This window comes from Vipera berus (genome assembly GCF_964194415.1).
Source record: "Vipera berus genome assembly, chromosome: 2".
Lineage (NCBI taxonomy): Eukaryota > Metazoa > Chordata > Lepidosauria > Squamata > Viperidae > Vipera > Vipera berus.
Genome location: NC_138203.1, coordinates 169,116,806 through 169,137,373, shown reverse-complemented (window position 1 = coordinate 169,137,373; position 20,568 = coordinate 169,116,806). Strand labels below are relative to the sequence as shown.

At 39.8% G+C, this 20,568-nt stretch overlaps 2 protein-coding genes across 6 annotated transcripts in view; one reads left to right on the top strand and one right to left on the bottom strand.

The window, feature by feature from the left end:
* Nucleotides 1-5,366, top strand: part of GGA3 (golgi associated, gamma adaptin ear containing, ARF binding protein 3) — a 38,677-nt gene extending 33,311 nt beyond the window's left edge. The window contains exons 18-19 of the mRNA XM_081318573.1: nt 4,801-4,854; nt 5,228-5,366. Of these exons, the coding sequence (XP_081174699.1) occupies nt 4,801-4,854; nt 5,228-5,264 (91 nt within the window). The 3' untranslated portion in view covers nt 5,265-5,366. The remainder of the gene's footprint in view (nt 1-4,800; nt 4,855-5,227) is intronic.
* Nucleotides 2-19,637, bottom strand: NUP85 (nucleoporin 85). 5 transcript variants are annotated; one of them, XM_081318577.1, is made up of 20 exons: nt 19,056-19,637; nt 17,279-17,372; nt 14,889-15,051; nt 13,194-13,264; nt 12,802-12,845; nt 11,443-11,512; nt 10,038-10,159; nt 9,376-9,510; nt 8,647-8,769; nt 7,985-8,116; nt 7,425-7,531; nt 6,739-6,822; nt 6,317-6,382; nt 5,454-5,605; nt 5,252-5,369; nt 4,168-4,268; nt 3,305-3,456; nt 2,390-2,476; nt 294-386; nt 2-201 (listed from the first exon to the last, which is right to left on the bottom strand). In XM_081318577.1, the coding sequence occupies exons 1-19, from the start codon at nt 19,086-19,088 to the stop codon at nt 294-296; spliced, it is 1,947 nt and encodes a 648-aa protein (XP_081174703.1). In that variant the 5' UTR covers nt 19,089-19,637; the 3' UTR covers nt 2-201. The 5 variants fall into 5 exon arrangements, with proteins under 5 accessions (XP_081174703.1, XP_081174701.1, XP_081174702.1 ...); XM_081318575.1 differs by lacking the exon at nt 294-386 and having other exon boundaries at nt 19,056-19,632; XM_081318576.1 differs by lacking the exon at nt 294-386 and having other exon boundaries at nt 10,038-10,156; nt 19,056-19,632.
* Nucleotides 19,638-20,568: the final 931 nt, after the last annotated feature.

Sequence of the window (20,568 nt, the reverse complement as noted above, 5' to 3'; positions counted from 1 at the left end):
ATGGAAAATATGAATTTATTTTTATCAAAATAATAACAAACCTGGTATGTACACTAAGTTAACAAAGTAAAGTTTAAGAACTATTTTAATTTGCTGCTCTCATGATTCTTCCATTGTGCCCTCTTTAACGATAGCTCTTGCTAAGTTTCGTGCTAGAGCAAGTCTTAGCATTTCCACCTTCATTATCTCTGCATCATCATCCTAGAAACAAGCAAAAAAAATGGCAGGAATTCAATAACATAACCTGAAATCAGTTTTAGAAATATAAGAATATTCTATAAATCAGAGCATACCTACGCAGTAATCGTCACATTACTTCTCATATTCAGTATGTAAATCAGTGGAGAGCCCAAAAGACTGAATTTTTCAGAGTTCTTCCTCCAGAACTGAGGAAACAGTTCCATCTTAAGTATTCATTTACGATGATATAATACATATCCAGGATACAATTAAAAAGTATTGATTTAGAATGAAGCTGCTTGCTCAGTCTTGGTGGAAGAACCCAAAGGTTATTCATTCAGAACACATCCAAAATATCACAAGCCACTTCCAGAAATGCATTAACCTTATCTAAATGGTCCTTGTCAGTCCACTCAACCGTGGAATATTCTACACGTCTAGTAGACATCAGAAATTTTTCTGCCATTCCCAGAGCGCATTTGCAGCTATTTTTATTGCTTGGTCAGAACAATGAAAAGCGCACACCCCTTCCCACTAGCATCCTGAGATGCAGACAAGCAGTGCTGGGAGGGGCTGTTGGTAACACTTTCATACCTTTAGAAACAATATTTTATCCTAAGCTCCTTTCCACAGGTTTCAGAGAGTCCGTGGATGAAAAAAACCACAGAGGGAAGGAAAAGCGGGCATTGGAAGCAATAAAACTCTGAAATGCATAGGATTGTACCCTTGATTCAAAGGACAAATTTTCTGACCGACACACCACTAATTCTTGGGGGTAATCTATTCTTTAAACACATAACATAACACCTTTTCCAGTTTCAGCTTTCACTAAAAAGCCCATCTGTAACAAAGCAAGTTAGTCAATTTAACAAGATCAAAGAAGTTTCAATTAACTTAAGTGTGTCCTTACCGAGTATGCACAAACCTATATAAGGAAAATATTACAAAGAGAATATAACATATTAACTGAGTTAATGTTGCAGGATCCAATCTGGGTCAGTCACCGGGAACCAGGGGTTTTGTCTTCCGAGCTTCCGGACTCCTGAGGAGCCCCCATCCTTGGGGAACCTCTCTGTGTGCTCTGGGCTGTTCTGTGTGTGGTATTTGTTGTTTAAAAATATAAATTATCGCAGCCTTTTGTTTTCTTGTGACAACACAGGATCACAAACATCTGACAGTGGTTTATCAAAAGAACTGTGGTTTAATATACAACATGAAACAACAGCATTCAGGGCGCATACAGAATATAAGGCAGTTATATACAAAGGGTTCAAGTGAGTTAAAGATTCCAACTGTCATTCCCCTCAGACAGTCTCTTAAAGGGATAAAGGTAAAGGTTCCCCCGCACGTGTGCTAGTCGTTTCCAACTCTAGGGGCAGGTGCTCATCTCCGTTTCAAAGCCGAAGAGCCAACGCTTGTCCGAGGACGTCTCCGTGGTCATGTGGCTGGCATGACTAGACGCTGTTACCTTCCCACCGGAGTGGTCCCTATTTTTCTACTTGCATTTTTACGTGCTTTCGAACTGCTAGGTTGGCAGAAGCTGGGACGAGTAACAGGCGCTTACTCTGTTACGCGGCACTCGGGATTCAACCCGCCAAACTTCTGACTTTCTGATCAACAAGCTCAGCGTCCTAACCCACTGAGCCACTGCGTCCCTTCTTAAAGGGATACTAACCCCCAAATGCTTTGCTGACTTACTTTCTATATCATCTCTGCTGGTCAGCTGCTAAGTTATGATTACCTTAACAGCATTTATGTGGTGGCTATTGCGTGTAGCTTTTTAGATTTAGATTGGGGTTTTTATGGCTGGCTATTAAGTCATTGGCTGTAGTTTTCTTGTGCTGTGAAGCCGCCACCCCCCCCTACTAAGTACTTCATAAACTGAGGATAAATCAGCACTCCTGTTGATAGATGTGTACCACATAAACACCACACACAGTACAGCCCAGAGCGCACAGAGAGGTTCCCTGAGAGGATTTTTTTTGGGGTGGTGGTGTATACAGCATGAATCCAAAAGCTCGGAAGACAAAACCTCATGGTCTCTGTGACCGACCCAGATTGGATCCTGCAACATGTTCTCCCCAGTGCACTGATCTCAACAGAAACAACAACCTTTCCAAAATACAGTGGGGCTAGATCACCCTCTATCCTCACATCCTGAAATTATAATGTGCCAGGCCCTTAAATCGGCGTACTTGGACAAGATTACCTGGAGCTTCTCTTTTTTTGGCTCTGCTGCCATCACATCTTCTAAGCATTTCATCAATTCATATGTCTGATCAGCAGAAAAGATGACCTGCGGAAAATTGATTGTAAACTTCATTTAATGGCAATATCTCTCCCCACCCCATTTATTTTTGGAAGTGGGATTTTAAAATTTGATGCTCTGGAAGGTTTGAACCGTAAGCATGAATGGTTATCCCATTAACACCTAGAGAGAGTCCTCAAACTGAGCAATCTTTTTATCTTTTTTGGTCTACGTTTAGTTTTTAAAAAAATGTAATGTAGTATGTATGAACTCAAGGATTGCTTAATTCTGTGGCAATTGTACATATTACAAGACAGGACCAGATGAAGGTCACTACTTACATTATTCATCTACTTTGAAAAAGATTCCATTAACCAATGTTGCTGAAAAACACTCACCTGAGAAACTGGCACATACAAATTAAACGCGAATCAAATCATGAACTTCATTTTAGAGCAGGCATCAAACTTAAGGGACGCTATCTGCAGCAAGGCTAAATTCTTCTACTTACGAGCTCTTCTTTTTGAAGGAATAAACAGAGTACAATATACTGCTAAGCTTGTAAGCCGCCCTGAGTCTTCGGAGAAGGGCGGGATATAAATGGAATTAAAATAAATAAATAAATAAAATACTCTCTCTTTAGAACAAAGCTCTTGTGATTATTATGACTTGAATTCAATCATTACTTGAATTCTGGTAACAATATAGCACTGAAGCTCTTAGGATCACACAATTTCTGGCTCAATATTGTCTTTCTTAGCTTAGATTAATACCACTGCCTGGCTGATACCAGTCAATCCATGTTTGTATATTGAATTTCAACACCAACTCCCACAAAAATAAACATAATATAATCTACAGAAATACTACACTTGCCTCTTTATGTTCTAGGAGAGGAAGTGCATCGGTCAACAAAGTCATCCAGAAGGAGCAAGGAGCAATACGAGCTGTCATCAACATTAATAGCAGTTTGGCTGCTGCAAAAAACTTCTTCTCCCCATACATGCGATGAAATTCCCGGTACTTTCCTGTAAAGATGTTAAGGCAGTCCTTTCATATTCAGAACACCCATCAATTCTCAATCTTTGATCCTACACAACTGCAATAAAATTGTCCTGTATTATTTATTTATTTATTTATTTATCTAGGGCAGCAAAAGGCATTTGTTACTAAGATCCCTTTAAAATCAATAGCTCAAATCCCATTCACATTGAAGAAACAAACATAAATTTATTTATTTATTTTATTTAATTTAATTTCTATACCGCCCTTCTCCCGAAGGACTCAGGGCGGTGTACAGGGCAATAAAAATACAATAAATATAAATCATTACTGGATTGTGTCTAAAAGTATCTGCCATGATTTGTGCAAACTAGGACAGCTTTGAAATAAAAATCTAGCTTTTATTTCAAAAATAAAATATGTCTTATTAACACAATAGCCTTTGAAAAGGCAAGAAAAAGACATGTATGTAAGCAAAAGTAAGATTTTTAGGTCAAAGAATGTTTCTCAATCATATGAGCAATGTTCTGTCCCTGCCCAGCATAGTATCTGTGGCTTCCAAATCTTCCCTTTCAGTTTGGGAGAACAGGAGGATGACGTTTTGGAAGTTTTAAATGGGAAATGGGAACCACCTTCAATCCAAAGTTTGAGCAAATGCATAAAAAATAAAGGATTTAAGAAATTCTACCCAAGTCAAACAAAATGGGACCCCACTGTCCAGAGACAGAATCACTCACCAAGAAATGTCAGTCGATCGCTAAGCAGCATGGATGAACCCAAGTTGTCAATGAGATCCAAGTCTGAGAAAGTACCTCTTTCACAATATTCTCTCAAAAATCTAGATAACAATAAAGGTAAAAGGGCAGATTAGCACATATAGCCATCAGTATGTATATACTATTAATTCTTTATAAAAGTTACTTCCTTATACGCAAGGATTATAAGCAAGATGTGAAGCATTTCCCAACTTCTAATCAAGTAGTATGCTTTTATTTGCATGAAATTACAAAGCCTTTCTCCCAAATTTTATATAATTATAATCAATGAGTAGCAACAAATTTGAAAAAAACAACAACAAAACAACACCCTGAAATAAAGTACACTCAGGTTTCTAACCATATTTTAGGGGGGAGAAAAACCCAAAGGATTTCTGTAGGCAATCTCTCCGGTGCCTGACCTATTTTTTTCACAGACCGGAGAGAAAGGGATTACAAGAGAATAAGCAGGCAAACAATAGTGAATATACCAGACTGTTTGCATAGCCAAATTGCTTTCCATGTGTATTTCCCAGTGGACGCCTCCTTACCCTCTTCTAATATTTTCCTCTCTAATATACGTAAATACAAATATTAATTCCCTTCTTCTTCCAGGGCCAGAGTAAGCATTCCTAAGGACAGGAATGTGGAAAAGCCAGGACAGTCATGGTAATGTTATTTCTCCCTTAATGTCTGCTTCACTTAGCAATGCAGTTGCCAGTCCCAACTGTGGTAACTGAGGATTATCTGCAATATGTTTTAATAAGAACAGCAGTAATAATTTCCTGAAATGTAAAATGACCTCTCATATATTACATACTACAGATAACTGATGGAAATTGACATATTAACTGGTATCAACTTTTTATGTATTCTGTTTCCTCATTCTGTTTAGAGTGCACTTATGAGCACAAATAATCCAACACTAACAATGTCATCATTTACTAGGATTGTCAAATTCAAAGGAAGCATTGTCTCTAGCAATTGTATCATCCTAAACCTTTAGGTATCTCTATTAACTGCTGTTTCTGCAACTTAATAGGAATTCTGCTTCCCCAAAGCCTACCTGTCTGATATGAGGGTAGCAAAAGCAGCATCTTTGGCTCGGATGCTCCAGGATAATGCTGAACCAAGGCGATTGTTCCGGACAGCCTTCATGGACATGATTTTACAGATGCTACGAACTGGGATGGGAAATGATGGAAGCATACTTGGTAACTAATTCTTTAGCAATGACTACATGTAAAAAAAGTTTCAGGGAGAGTCACCTTGCTCAGTCATCATCCTCTGTTCACAAATCCGCAGTACTTTTAGGGCTTTATGCTCTGTATCCAAGGAAATCCGTTCAATATGATGCTCCAAGTATGCTTTACCAAATTCTGGACAATAGTCAAAATAGTCAACTGCAAGTTGCCATAAGCTGCAAAGGTAGAACCATAAATATTGAATTGCCTCTTCTGCATAGAGTAACTGCTTCAGCCACCAGCCTACACAACAAACACTAAAACAGTGAATCTCCTACTAGTTTTATACATTCACTTTAGAGCTCCTTTTACCTAACTGCTTTTAGGGAAGCCTAACAGCAGTAAGAAATTTCTTGGAAAAGCTTTTTAAAATTGAGAAATTAAGTCACTACAGGTGGTCCTCGACTTACAACAGTTCATTTAGTGACTGAAGTTACAACGGCACTGAAAAAAGTGACCATTATTCACATTTATGACTGTTGCAGTATCCTCACGGTCACGTTATAAAAATTCAGGCGCTTGGCAACTGACTCGTATTCATGAGGTTCTATGCCAGTTTGGAAGTGGAGTGGAATGGAGCCAGTAGACCTAGGATATCCATGGCCCCACTTTATGGCACTTTTCAGAGGAAAGAGGTACATTATCCATTATGAAGTTTATGTAACAGCTTTCTTTATTTGAAGTCAGAGCTCATATCAAACTTCAGCGGAGGGAATCTGACACATCAAAAGATGCTTCTGATACTTTCCCAAAGACTAGAATTGTAAGACTCCTATTCCTATCTGGACCAATGAATCATATGGTTTCCCCCTTGCCTTTTCATTACTGACTACACAATACTGTCTGTAGATGTGTGAGTATGTATAAATGTAAATGAAAACTCTTACCTGTGATGGGAAAAGAGCCCAGAAGCATATTCCAGCAGGAGGTATTCACGCATGTTGGAACCAAAGCTAAGGAATAACACAGTGGATTCATTTTCTAACTAACATATCTCTTTCTTTCAATATCAAATATTTTAAGCCCAAATTAAAAAAAACTTAATTAGAACAGAAGCTAGTACAATAATATAATCAGAAATAGAATTATTTTCAGTTCAGTCACAAAGGCATTAAATGAGATTCACTCAACCTCAGCCTTGCTTCTGTAGAATGGCAACGATAATGTCACTTATCTTTCAGGAATTACCACAATAATGTATATGGAGCCCTATGGACAGTTTGAAGGATTATATAAATTATTCTAAAAAAGGAATTTTAAAACTAAGGCAGCTTTAAAACTGAGCCCGATAATAAGAAGGGAAACTTACTAAAGATTGTGGGACTGGAGTAGATTGCAATGGTCCAAGAGGTCTGTCAGATGAGCTACAAACCACCAGTTGCTCAAGGCAATGCTGCAAGTACAAAATCAGAAGGAATCTAGGATTACAGTATAATGTATGATATAAAACAGACATGTCAAACACAAGGCCCGGGGGCCGGATCCGGCCCGCGAAGTGATTTCATGCGGCCCACGAAGCCTTCCTGGAAAGAGTGAGGGAACGGCCCCCACTGCCTTGGCCCTGGCCCAGAGACCCTCCTTCTGCCAGAGACCCTCAGATCTGTCCCACTCCTGCCCAGGCCCCCATAGGCACCCTTGATGTGAACGATGTAGAGTTGGCCATTCCCACCCAGTAGGCCATACGCACTCTAGCCACGCCCATCCAGTAGGCCACGCCCACCCTGGCCATACCCACCCGGCCCCCTGAGGGCAACCGCAATGCTGATGCGGCCCTCAATGAAATTGAGTTGATATAAAATATATTTACATTCTCAGAAAAAACAACAATCCATACTTTATTACACCGGCAGAATCCTATTTGTTCACTGCATACGTTTGCCACTTTTTATTTTTAAACAGTTTTCCTGCTCTTTGGCTTGTATGTTGCTTTGTTTCAAATCATGTAGTCTATTATGCACAGATCAAGAATTCAAAAAACAAAGACGACAAAATCACCTGCATTCTTTAATCACTTGGTGGATATCAAATTCAAAAGCTGCCAATAAGATGCTGTCTAATGGTTCCGGGATGCTTTCTCCTCCCAGAAACATGTCCAGGCTGGACTGTGGAATACATAAAAATGTAAAACACTTGAGATTGTGTCTAGCTATAACAGATATGTTCTCGCTCAGTAAAGGACCGCCAGGATTTCTCAAAAATACGAAAGAGATTGCTTAAAATGCACATTCAACTTTTTAAAATTGGAAATGGCTAATTTCAATCACCGGAAAAGTCAGAGCAGTATTTAAAACTAGTGCATTGATACACTATTCTGATAGTCCATTTCAAGAAGACTGTGAACTTAGTCCAATACAATGGGTGTCTCATTCTGGAGGTTTTCCAGGATTTCCTACTTTGTAAATGTCATGCAAAACTATCAACCTTCTCTTTGCTACATAAAAAGGCACTACTCAGATAGGCCCTGAAAGCGGCATCATCTTTCCCCTGTACAAGGTACAATCACTTGCCTTCCTATTGGACAGAGGCAACCCTGCTCTAATGGCGGAATATGTCACCTGTGCATAAAGATGGAGTTCCACGTGTTTCACGGTAGGATGACAGTATAATAGGCGGGTCACAAGAAAATGGTACCAAGTTGTCAACAGCTCTTTCTTTTCCAAAATAGCATTCTCATCTCCAAGTAGGATCTAAAAAAATGAACAAGAGTCCTTAAGGATTCAGTTTTCACCTAAAAAAAAAACACCTCCATCAGCTCAGGGTTTTAATATGTAGTATGCCAATTGTGGCCTTATCTGGCTGAAAATGATCATCCGTGCCTTTCTCATTTAACAAGCATTCAATGACCATTCAAGGTTATTGCGGTGGACAAATGATAGTTGCAACTGGTCCTTGACGTTCCAGTCTGTAGCTTCCCCCAGAATGATATGATCAAAATTTGGGTGCCTGGTAAGCGCTTGGCTCACAGCTAAACTGCACACATAGAGACATTATATTCCAAATCCCATCATTGGCTGACCAGATAACCTCATTCTTAAGCATATCTATCTATCTATCATCTATCTATCTATCTATCTATCTATCTATCTATCTATCTATCTATCTATCTATCTATCTATCTATCTATCTATCTTATAGAGAGGGAGATAGATAGATAGATAGATAGATAGATAGATAGATAGATAGATAGATAGATAGATATAGGTATAGATATACACACCTTACAGAGGACTTCCATGTGAGAATTGGAAGCAAACGTTCCATCTTTCAGAAACCTCTCACATTCTTCATGCCAGTGCTGCCATTTCAACTCCATCTCTGTCAAAGTCTGGTTACTGCTAGGCTGCAAAGAGATACATAATGAAAAAGTTTTTGAAATTCTTATTGCAGTGTTTCTTTTACTAATTTTCCATAAAAACAAAACAGCTTTGGTGTTTTATTCAATGAAAGGCAGAATATCAATAGTTTCAAGAGTTTTGAGCAGAATAAAAGATAGGTTTATCCAAGGAATGGGATATTTAAATTAGAACTTGAAAGAATACATGGTGTGATAGATATTTCTACAGTATAGCAGGATAACCTGCCATCTTTAACTTAATTAAATTAAATTAATTCCCACCACTTAAAAGGAAATTCTTTCCAAATATGTTGGTTCAGGAGTACAGCCTAGAGAAACAGCATTCTTCTTAATGTACTGTCAATGATTTTATAACATTATTTGGCTGACACAAGACGCCTAATGTCATAGTAGTGTGAAAATAATGAACTAATTCACATGGGAAGGTCTCTCCTGGAGATCTTCAACCACTCAAAGCCGCGTACTGAAAATGGAGTAATACAAACCAATGATCAGACTAAGAATTAAGCAAACTTTATGTTTTTCAAAATATTTTTTACTACATCATTACAGATCATCCAGGTAATATTACAGAGAAAACTGCAAACATACACTGAGAACAGGCATCTTCTTCATCAGCTCATCTAAAACTTTGCACATGTGCACTGAAGTGGGATTGGTACTAGCTTCTTTAGAAAGTAATTGTCGAGCCTCATCCATTCTACCCTGAAGCACATAACCGGTTACCTGAAAAATATAAAAATATAAAATATAAAATATAAAATGATTTAAAATATAAAAATGATTTTAATACTATTAATACTAACATCCAAACCATGCACGCATGGTTACAGTGATACATACCACCTCATAAAAGAGATATAAAACTGCAACTTAAGTAAAACAGGTTTAGTGTTCTGATAGAAATAAATATGATGGTTGAAAGGCCATTTTTCCTGTTTGCCACAAAACTACACTAAGCACTAATACATTAAGCTCCATTCTAGGTCTGCATAAACTGTAAATACAGTTACATGAGGCAGCCTTACAGTCAGACTTTTAAGCTGATTTTGATGGCAGTTTCTTGCAAACCATAGCTACTACTTCATTTATAGGTGGCTCAAATACTACAAGCTTTATGTCATCACTGATTCAGTGAAATAAGTTGAAAAAAAATCTTACACTTTACACTTGATTCAATGAAAGAGTTTTCTGAGCAAAAATGAAGCCCAGTGACCAGACACTAATACTTCCTGGATAAAAACATTCCTTACCACGTTCCAGAAATGTTCATGTTTCGCTGGATTCTCACTCCTCAGAACTTCACAAACCATGTTGTCTATTTCACATACATGAAGACGGACCCAATCAAGCAGGTGACATAACACCAAACCTGCTGGGGGAAAAAATAAAGATACGTGCCTGTGTGCCCAAAGAACTGTCCGAGATACTATTTTTAGAAGTTATAATCCAATTTTTATATGCTTTGCGCTGGTCCACTGCAGGCAACATCAAAAATGTTATTTCCAATACTGAGGGTATCATATCATAGAGAAGATGTAGCTATGATTATACAGTGGGACAACATTGTACTGATTTATCCACCAATTACAATCTAGGCACCTAGGAACTACTATGTTTCCCGAAAATAAGACCAGGTCTTATTATTATTTTTTTGGCTCCAAGAGGCACCAGGTCTTATTTTCAGGGGATGTGTTTTATACTCACCTCCGGCACCAACAGCCCTGCCCAGTCAGTCCACTTCTTCTGGCTGAAGGAGCAGCTTCATTCTGGCCTGCATTTTGCAGTCAGGCCTTTCCGGAAGGCCTTTGCAGTCGAGTGCCAAGCTATGGATTCAATCCATAGTTTGGTTCTCGGCTGCAGAGGCCTTCCGGAAAGGCCTGTGACTGAGAAATGAGGCCTGGCTGCAGAAAACGCTGAAGAAGAAGTGGGCCAGTGAGGAGAGGCCTGGCTGCAAGATAAGTGGGTGCAGGATGAGTGGGGTAGCTCCACATCCCCACCCCCGCCCTAGCTTGATTTTTAAGTGTGTGCCTCTCCCCAAAACTAGGGCTTATTTTTGGAGTAGGGCTTATGTTAGGCCCACCCCCCAAAATCAAGTTAGGGCTTATTTTCGGGGTAGGCCTTACTTTGGGGGAAACACAGTAGCAGCTGAATCAGAGCACGACAAGAAGTAGTTCAAGACAAAAGTCCCCTGGGACGAGGCAATGCTGTTCCCGCTTCCTTGCTCGTGGGGGAGGGCTCCTCAGTTTGTACTGGAGAGGACCAGACCCAAGAAACTAGGCCTGTGAGCAGCAGCCACCTGGGCTCAGCCAAATAACAGCTCAGTGCATCACGCATCCTTTTTGTGATACACTGTAAACTTCCAGTTCTCACAGTACAAATCAGAAAAAAAAATTACACTTAGGTCAGCAGCCAAAATGAAAAGCAGGCATCAGAAGGTAATCATGCCTCCGCCCCAGTAACAGTATGGTCCATTAGCAACAACAGTCTCTTCCTCACAACTGTTACCGACAGTTTTGTCCACTGTATTCAATATGAGAAATGTGAAGGCAGGGAGGTATTTCTTCCTCAGCTCAGAAAGATATTATGAAGATACCTAATGAGAGAAAGTGTGAAAAACATAAAAGTAATCTTGATTTCATTATAATTCAACATTACCTGGAGCAGCTTCAATAAACATGATTTCACACAGATTCCAGATCAACTCCATTGCAGACAAAACCGAGACCTACGGAAGGAAGAGAAACATCAATTTATTAGAAATTTCCATTATAAAGCTTTAATTTTGAACTCTTCCCAACATGAATAACAGTCAATAAAGTGCACACTGCTTAAACTGAATTTGATGCAAATAGACAGGATATTAAGTCTTTTAGATTCTATTAATTATTAGCTGAAGAGACATTTGGGTATAATGGTGAAACCAGAAGGCTGTACATTCTAGACCACCTTAGGCACAAAACCTCAGGCAAGTCACTCTCTCGGCCCTAGAAAACAGGCAATGGAAAACCACTTCCAGAATATCGCCAAGAAAACTGCAGTGAGTGGTCAACAATGATTCAAAGGCACACCCCTCCAAAAACACTAACAGGACTCAGAACATTCAAGCTCAACATTCAGATTCTTCATTCTGATGAGTATGAACTTCTACGTGAGGGTGAAGGTTCATTATCTGGGCTTGTGGGTTGGTTTCCCCAACTTCTATGTATTTATATTTTTCCATAGCCTGGAGCAGAAAAGGGGGGGTTATCTTCTTTGGAAGTGGTTTAGAAATTCAGCATTAAGCAAAAATTCCCACCTCTCTCAAGTGAGAAATGGAATCAGCTGGGAGCATACAAATCTATGAATTTTTGAAAACGGCACCTACTGTGCCATAATAGTAATATCAGAATAATAGAATGTGACATCAATTTTTTCTGTAGTATATTCTCTGTTTCCAAAACTTTTAACAAAGCTTTTAAGACCGCAAAATGTTTTAAATAGAATTGAGATGGCATTCTAGGCAAAACATTCTTCAATCTGCCCCATGGAACGTAACTCACAATTTAGAATCATATTTATGACTAGCTGAAAGCAACTGTTTATTTTGTTAGTTGTAATACCAGTCCTTCTGACAAAAAGTTTTTTGGATGCAGCTAGCTTAGAGTTAAAAATCAATGGAGAAAAAAATGTCTATAAGAAAAATAGCTGCTTTTCCAAATGAAAGTCACTTTCAGGAATAAGAATTGGAGCAATAATGAAAGGATTATTTAGCCTTTTACTTCACCACCCTCACTCCAATAATCACCTGCAAGAAGCATATTCGTTCCCACAGGACAGCAGAAACACTTTGAAAAGACTAAACACAGACTGGCAAATGCATGCACATACAAACCCACAAGTGGGCAAATAACCTGCAGACAGAATTCTGAAAAATAACAATTTGGGTAATAATTAAGCCTCAAACCTAAAATAATGGAAAATACTAGTATTAAGTTACTCTCCAATACTGTATCAAAATATAAACATGCATGTTACCTGAGTACTGTAGTGCATGTGCATTGCAGGATCCCGTGCAGATACTAAATGAAAGAAAAATACAAAAATCAGTATTTATACATTCAGCTTCACCAAACCAAAACCATTGTTTATGCCAGGTCTATTATACATTGGAGAAATATTTGTACATTGTTCATTTACTATTTTTACTAGTTACATTCAAATACTATAATTTTTCATCAGATTAAGCAATTATCATAGCAAATGCATAAGTCTTAGTGAGTTGGCTGACTGTTCATTTTTGAACCAAATCCACAGCCAAATTTCACAAGCAGTTTCGCAAGTACCAGTTCAGACTATGAATCATTCTGATTTGTTTTAAAACACTCAGTTCCAGAGGCTTCTATTTAATAAAAAGCAGAAAAACTTACTAGCCATCTGATGTGAATCTTCCATGCAGGCTCTTATGACAGATCGATAGCTCTTGCTTACTCCAACCAATCTATCCAAAAAAGAAGAATAGTTTGATTTTGTTTAAAGCATCATGTCAACTCCTTGACAAATGTCAGGTTCTTTAGTACAAATTAGCGATAGTATCAGATCCCAACAGCCTCTAAACACTGGGACAGGACACCTATAGCATCTCTCAAATGGTTTGGGTGGGTGTCAGTTGCTACAACTGTACGGGTAGTCCTCAATATATGGCCATTCTACTGCAATGATGCTGAACAAATGGTGGTTACAAACTGTCCTCAGAGTTCCAGCCACTCCAGCATCAACACAGTTGAGTGCTGGAGCGCTTTGCAATCTGTTCGTGCTTAGGACTGGCTGCAGTACCCCACAATTATGTGATCACCATTTACAAACATCTCTGCCAGCTTCCCCAGAAACTCAACGGGGAAAGGTTGCAAGTTGCTGGAGTAAATCTCCCCTCACTCACACATTCTCCTCAGACCCTTAGAACTCATGCTATACCAGCCATACTCACGCCTTCTCCAATGCTCACTCTGCCTTCCTTGAACATTACTGTGGACCCTCCCTATCTTTCCTTGCAGCCTTGAGCGCCCTTGCTGAGCTTTGCTTCTATTGCACCCCTTTTGCACCCTCACTGACCCGTGCCACGTCTTCCTTGTACACTCACGGACCATTGCCAACTATTGCTGTGCCTCTTGCACACCCTTCCCAGGCCTTGCCTTCTCCTTCACTCTGGTGTCCTCCTTTGCATGTTCACATCCTCTCCCCAACCCTCACCATGCCTCCCTCACGTCCCAGCCTTTGCTTTACCTCCCTCAGAGTCCTACTCACCCTTCCCAAGCCTCACCTTCCTCATACACCCTCCCTAACTGGTGCTGCACCTGCCTTACACCTTTACATACCCCTTGCACCCTCATATACCTGGCAATGCCTGCCGGCCTCTTGCAAACTACCTGGATCTGCAACTTTCTGCTGACTTCCTCAGTGATTTGGTTGTGGGAAGTTGGCTTACCTAATGACAGTAGGATTCAGTTAAATGACAGTAACTGGGATTGCAGGGATTGCTGTCACTAAGTGATACAATTACACTTTATCGCATTGCTTAGCAATGTTAACTCCAGTCCTAGTTGCCAGCTTAAGTCAAAGGCTACCTATATTCTGAAACATTATATGAATGTTTCTCTTTTATGCTAGTAAATAATTACATACAGTAGGGCTTAAAAGTCTGAAATATTGAATTTTCAATATTTCTGCACAAATGTTACCTAAAATGTGATCTGAGTTAAATTTCTCCAAGTCAATATGTAGCAATGATGTATAGTTTATTGGAAACATATTGCTGCCTAAGAGGGGCATACTAATTCCTGGAAGCAAAGCTTCATGTATTTTTGCCGCACACAAATATGTAGCTTTGGATCATTTTCCTGAATAAATAATCGAACAAGTATAATGTTTTGACTCATTTGTTTAATTGGGTTCTCTTTATCTTCTTTTAGGATTTGTGTGGAGAACAGGTATGGTTTTAGGTCATACTGGTGCAGAAATATTGAAAATTTAGAAGTATTCCAAAACTTTTAAGCACCTCTGTGCACCAAAATACAGAAAGCACTGCAGAAGACTTTTTAAAATTCAACAATACTTTAGATAATTACTGTGCAGTTCTTGACTTTCCAGCCTTTTCTTTCTCATTCTTCTGGAGCCCAACAAAGATCCCATGTGATTCATTGAAAAGCTTCCGCAAAGTCTGAGAATAGACATCTTGATCTTTGCGTACCACATAGACAAAAGGACAACCTGGAGTTTTCTCTTTAGCCTCTGAAACAAATGATGTAGAAGTTTCTGTTTTAATTGTGCAGTAAATACTGTTATTTAAAATTGGGATTCTAAATGTGTCGCAGATTGATTTTATATGTCAAAGCAAAATTTGAGTAAAATAATAGAGATTAGTTTGGTATCCTCATTGTTGTTAAATGTGGTGGCATATATTCAAAATATTTATATATCCAAACAGAATAAACATGTAGCTTTAGTTGTTATTAAATATATTCTAGAAAACCGATATTACAAGAAGTCTACAATATATTCCATAGGTAAATAAAACAGAAACAAATAATCAAAGGTTTTAAAGCCCTACTACTAAACCATGCGGGCCTTTCTAATAAAATCTGAGAACTGCATAAAGAGTCATAAGTATTGAGGCAAAACTTAACTAATACATCCTGCATTTTTAGTACTGAATCTAAAATGAATATACATTAAGGTGTCACTTATCAACACCTCAAGAAGCTAGTTGGCAACTTCTTCTGAGGCAACATGAATGCAAACTATTTACATAACTAGAGAAAAATGAGTAAGATCTAACATAAACAATGATCATTACAATCATAACATAATAGTAAATCTGGAGATTACTGATAATGGAAGACCATCTATTTCTATGTCTTCCTTTTCTTTCTAATTTTACTTTAAAAAAAAACCTCTCTTCCATGCCTCCGAATGCTTCTATATCTTCCAATCAGAAATAGTAAAACATTACAGACAGCACTACTGGCAGCAAATCACGGTCTATGGATCAAAATAGTCCAACGCTGACCCTTTAACTGCCTATGGCAGACATGTCAAACACAAGGCCCGGGGGCCAGATCCGGCCCGCGAAGTGGTTTCATGCGGCCCGGGAAGCCATCCTGGAAACAGTGAGGGAACGGTCCCCACTGCCTTGGCCCTGGCCCAGAGACCCTCCTCCTGCCAGAGACCCTCAGATCTGTCCCACTCCTGCCCAGGCCCCCATAGGCACCCTTGATGCGAACAATGTAGAGGTGGCCATGCCCACCCAGTAGGCCACACGCACTCTAGCCACGCCCACCCAGTAGGCCACACCCACCCAGGCCACACCCACCCGGCCCCCTGAGGGCAACCGCAATGCTGATGCGGCCCTCAATGAAATTGAGTTTGACACCCCTGGCCTATGGTAATATGGAAGTACGCTTGATGAGGAAGCAGCCCTGCACTTCCATCAGGAATTGCTGGCCTTTTGTGTCTTTTCAACTGTGGGAGTAATAAGAGGAATTTCCTGGAGAAGAGAGAGTCCAAGAGAACTCTTGCTTGCGCATGCAACCATGCATAGCTTTTGAAGCAGTCAGATGAACCTTGCAAAGGATATCATTGTTTTAGCACATCAAAGAGTGCCTTGCAAAGCACTACGTTCAAAAATTTTATACAGTCCTAGAAAGATGTGGTTAAGAAAAAACTGTGGAATTGTTATAAATTACGTCTCTAGTAATCAAACTTAAGTAGATAATTTCATTACTTCGTACAATCCTACCCTACACACGATTAACCAAAAGTCAAGCTCCCATATTCTCAGGAGGCTTAACATCTAAATAATACCTTTAAATTATGCGGCCTTCATTATTACATCCTCCAGGATACACCAGACCACACTATTATTATTATTATTTTTTATTATTATTATTATTATTATTATTATTATTATTATTATTATTATTATTATTATTATTATTATTATTATTATTATTATTAATTATTATTATTATTATATGTAATCCAACTCCCAGAGACTCTGTTTAGTTTACAAACTGTTAAAGATATTTAAAATTAAGTAGTGATACAAGAAACATAAAAAAGGAACAAAGACACCAGAAACAACAAATCAGGATGGAAGAAAGAAAAGGTGCATTATTAATATCATATAAGCACTAAAATAATTTAAATTTATTTTTTGGTAAACTTTTTGCTTCCTATGTTTTAACCATCACTTGATAAGGTGCCCATTTTATTTTCTAATATTTATTTTCTTTTAAAGACAGGAGGGCAAGGGTTAGAGAAAATGTTTAAAAAAAGGAATGTAGTTAGGAGAAAGGATATCAAAAAGAGGTCACCATTTGCTCAAAGTGGAGAAAACTGGATCTTCAGTTCAAACTAGTTCCAACAGCTAATCTATCCAATATTTCCTTTAGTTTATTCATATCACGAGCATATTAAACAAGCAAAACAACTACATTTAATAAAAAATATTGCCAACCTGTTGGCCTAAACAAGGTTTCACACACCAACATCTCTGTGGGTCCCCACGTAAAGCATAACTGTTTCTGGTCAGAGTTCACTCCTGGAATAAGCTGTTTAATTAAAAAGAGAAAGAATTGGACAATCATGTTGATATTGATCAAAAGCTATTTAAGTCATCAATAATAAACATTATAAAAGCAGTAACTACAGCTGAAATTATATAGATTGCTGTTACCAAAAGGAACAGGTACCTATGGTTTGTCATCCATTTAATTTCCAAGAAAGACAAGCTATACTTATACATCAGGGGTGTCAAACTGCCAGCCTGTGGGCCAGATGCATCATAACGATATGTTGTGACACGTCACGCGACATTGCAAGTTTGACACCCCTGCTATACATGTTATCCATAACATTGCTTAGCAATTGCAATGTGGAGCCCTGGGATCAGAGTCACTGAGCAAAGTGATCACATGGCATCTCATTTATCAACCATTTCACTCAATGATGGAGACTCTGGTTCCAGTTATGGTCACTAAGTGAGGAGTACCTGTAACCCATTTCAGAAGAACATTCCATGAATTGAGTAAAGCTGTGTCAAGCAATTTCATCCAGATATTGGGACAGCTAAATTATCCTGACATGCACAAACTGCAAACTACACCACAAAATATTTCCTGTCTGTACCTATACCTAACAAATCTGATGATGATGCAAAACATATAAACAGTATATCTAAAGTTTTTTTTTTATCAACTCCACACAGCACGAGCCACCTTTACATTTACCCACAGCTTAAGAGTTGCTACTTAGGTATTAGTGAGCTTTCTGTATAAAATTAAAACCTTGGTCTAAGCACAGCCTGTCAGTCAAAAGTTAAGGCCACCTCATTTTTATTCCACCCTTCCTCCTTTATTCTCTTGAAGTTTAACAGTGATGCCATGGCATAGGAGTTGCAACAGAACAAGCCTCTTCTACACATCAGCACCCATACATTATACCAGGGGTCTTCAAACTTGGCTCTTTTATGACTTGTGGACTTCAACTCCCAGAATTCTTCAGCCACACATGCTGGCTGAGGAATTCTGGGAGTTGAAGTCCACAAGTCATAAAAGGGCCAAGTTTGAAGACACCATTGAAATAATTCATACAATTAAAAACCGCTGACGCCTAATATTCCACATGTGAAATACCTAACAATCTTTATGCATGCCTGCACAGCTTACAATGCAGACAATCCAAACTCTCTAAAATAAATTAAAAAAAAAAGATGGAAGACAACAGTTACAGAGGTCTTCCTCCAGATTCTCTCTATACTCATCAGCTTTGCTTTTCCACAGAGTTTTCTTTAACCCGCGCGGTCCTGCCTGGCATCACCTATTTCAGGGGTAGGCAACCTCGGCTCTTTTATGACTCATGGACTTCAACTCCCAGAATTCCTGAGCATAGCATAGCTGGCTCAGGAATTCTGGGAGTTGAAGTCCATGAGTCATAAAAGAGCCGAGGTTGCCTACCCCTGACCTATTTAGAGCATCTCCTCGGATTGTCTAACCAGGACTGCGTCAAAGGCAGCCATGCCAATAACAAAGCCTTCGATTCCTTCAGCGAGGGCTGGCAGAGGCTTTCAGTCCCTAACGGGGACTGAACGGCTTCCAAGCGAAGCCATTTCCCTTCCGACGGTGGAGGGCGCCTTCCTGTCGCCTCTAAGTGCTCCTCCCTGCTTAGACGATTCCCTCAGCGCCACGCGGCAGCCCCCCCCCCTCTCCCGGCACGGAAGGAGCCCTGAAACTCACCGTGACCGACGGCTCGACATCCAACTCCTCCATGTCGCCCAGCGAGAAGAGCCCGCGCTCGGCTCGGCTCGGCCCGCCCCGCGACTCCTCCTCGTCCGCCGCGCCTCGGCGGCGGCCGCGGCCGCGGCCTCTCAGCCAATCGCCGGGCAATGCAGGTCTCGCGCGCGCCCGAGCCGAAGGACCCCATTTCTCCACATCCCGCCTTTCTCCGTTACGCTAGAGATAGGAAAATTAGAGGTGTCCGCCCGCCTCGTTTAAAGCTCCAGTTGCCGCTTGCTCGTGTTTTTTTTTCCCCCGCGTACCGATTTTGCGGGTAAGTTGAGCTATTTCGAAGAAATGGACCAAGGTTACCTGCTTGCCCAATTCTTTTACAACAGTCCCAGCAAGAAAATCAAGCTGCGGAATGGAGAAAAAACAACAACCCCGAAACAACCGACTTCATGAGAAAATGATGGATTTAGTATAGAAGCAACGTTCCCAATGATCTCTTCAGATGCGTTCTGCTGTCTTTAATTTTAATGGATATCCTTTTTTCTAAACGTTCATGGCTCGGATAGAACTTACAAAGTCAGGAAATAAATAAATAAACAAATAAATAAATAATGTGAACCTGAAAAGCTTTAAGTTAGCCCAGGGGTAAGCAACCTCGGCTCTTTTATGACTCGTGGACTTCAACTCCCAGAATTCCTGAGCCAGCTTGGCTGGCTCAGGAATTCTGGGAGTTGAAGTCCACGAGTCATAAAAGAGCCGAGGTTGCCTACCCCTGAGTTAGCCATATCTACTATACATCTTTTGCACTCGTCTCTCTATGCTCCACAAGACAAATCGAACCTATTTTGCAAAACGATGAAGTGAGATTAGCACAGTTCCATTCTGTTGCGTCATTCTCGAGAAACAGAAACTATAGCTTCTCCCATCTTTCTCACTCACATCCATGGATGCTTGTGAAAACTGGAGCTGAGAGAGTTCAAAGGACGCGAACCACATTTCTAACTTTAAGAGGATTCGTTTTCCATTCTGTGCCCTTCGACAAAACCTCCTTCAACCTTCAGCGAATAATAGTTCATCTAAAATTGTCTTCTCACAACCCAAAGCTAGTCCTTGTTTGCAAGAAGACGTTTGAGATTTCTCTTTCTCTTTTTTTTCATACGGTGGAAGTACACCCCTGGAGTTTCTTTGCTTTCAAGTCAAGTAGTTGAACACTCTTGCCACATCCCAGCAAATGGCTGGAATTCTGGGATCGTTTTCTGGACTTTCACCTGCGGCCATAGAAGGACCCCGAGCTTCAATTGAAACGCATGACTCCTATCATTCACGTTTCTTTCCCCGCCTTTGTGGCTTTCTAACAGAGGGCCTGGCGGGTTAACGAAGTTACTACGACGTTCAATGTCAAACTTCTTGCGGTGATCCTCGGTGCCTCTTTCATAAAAGTTTGTGCTCGATAGGATTCGGAGTTGAATCGAGGCGCGGAAACTGGCGCTGCCTTGCACATCGAGGGCAAAGGCTTTTATTC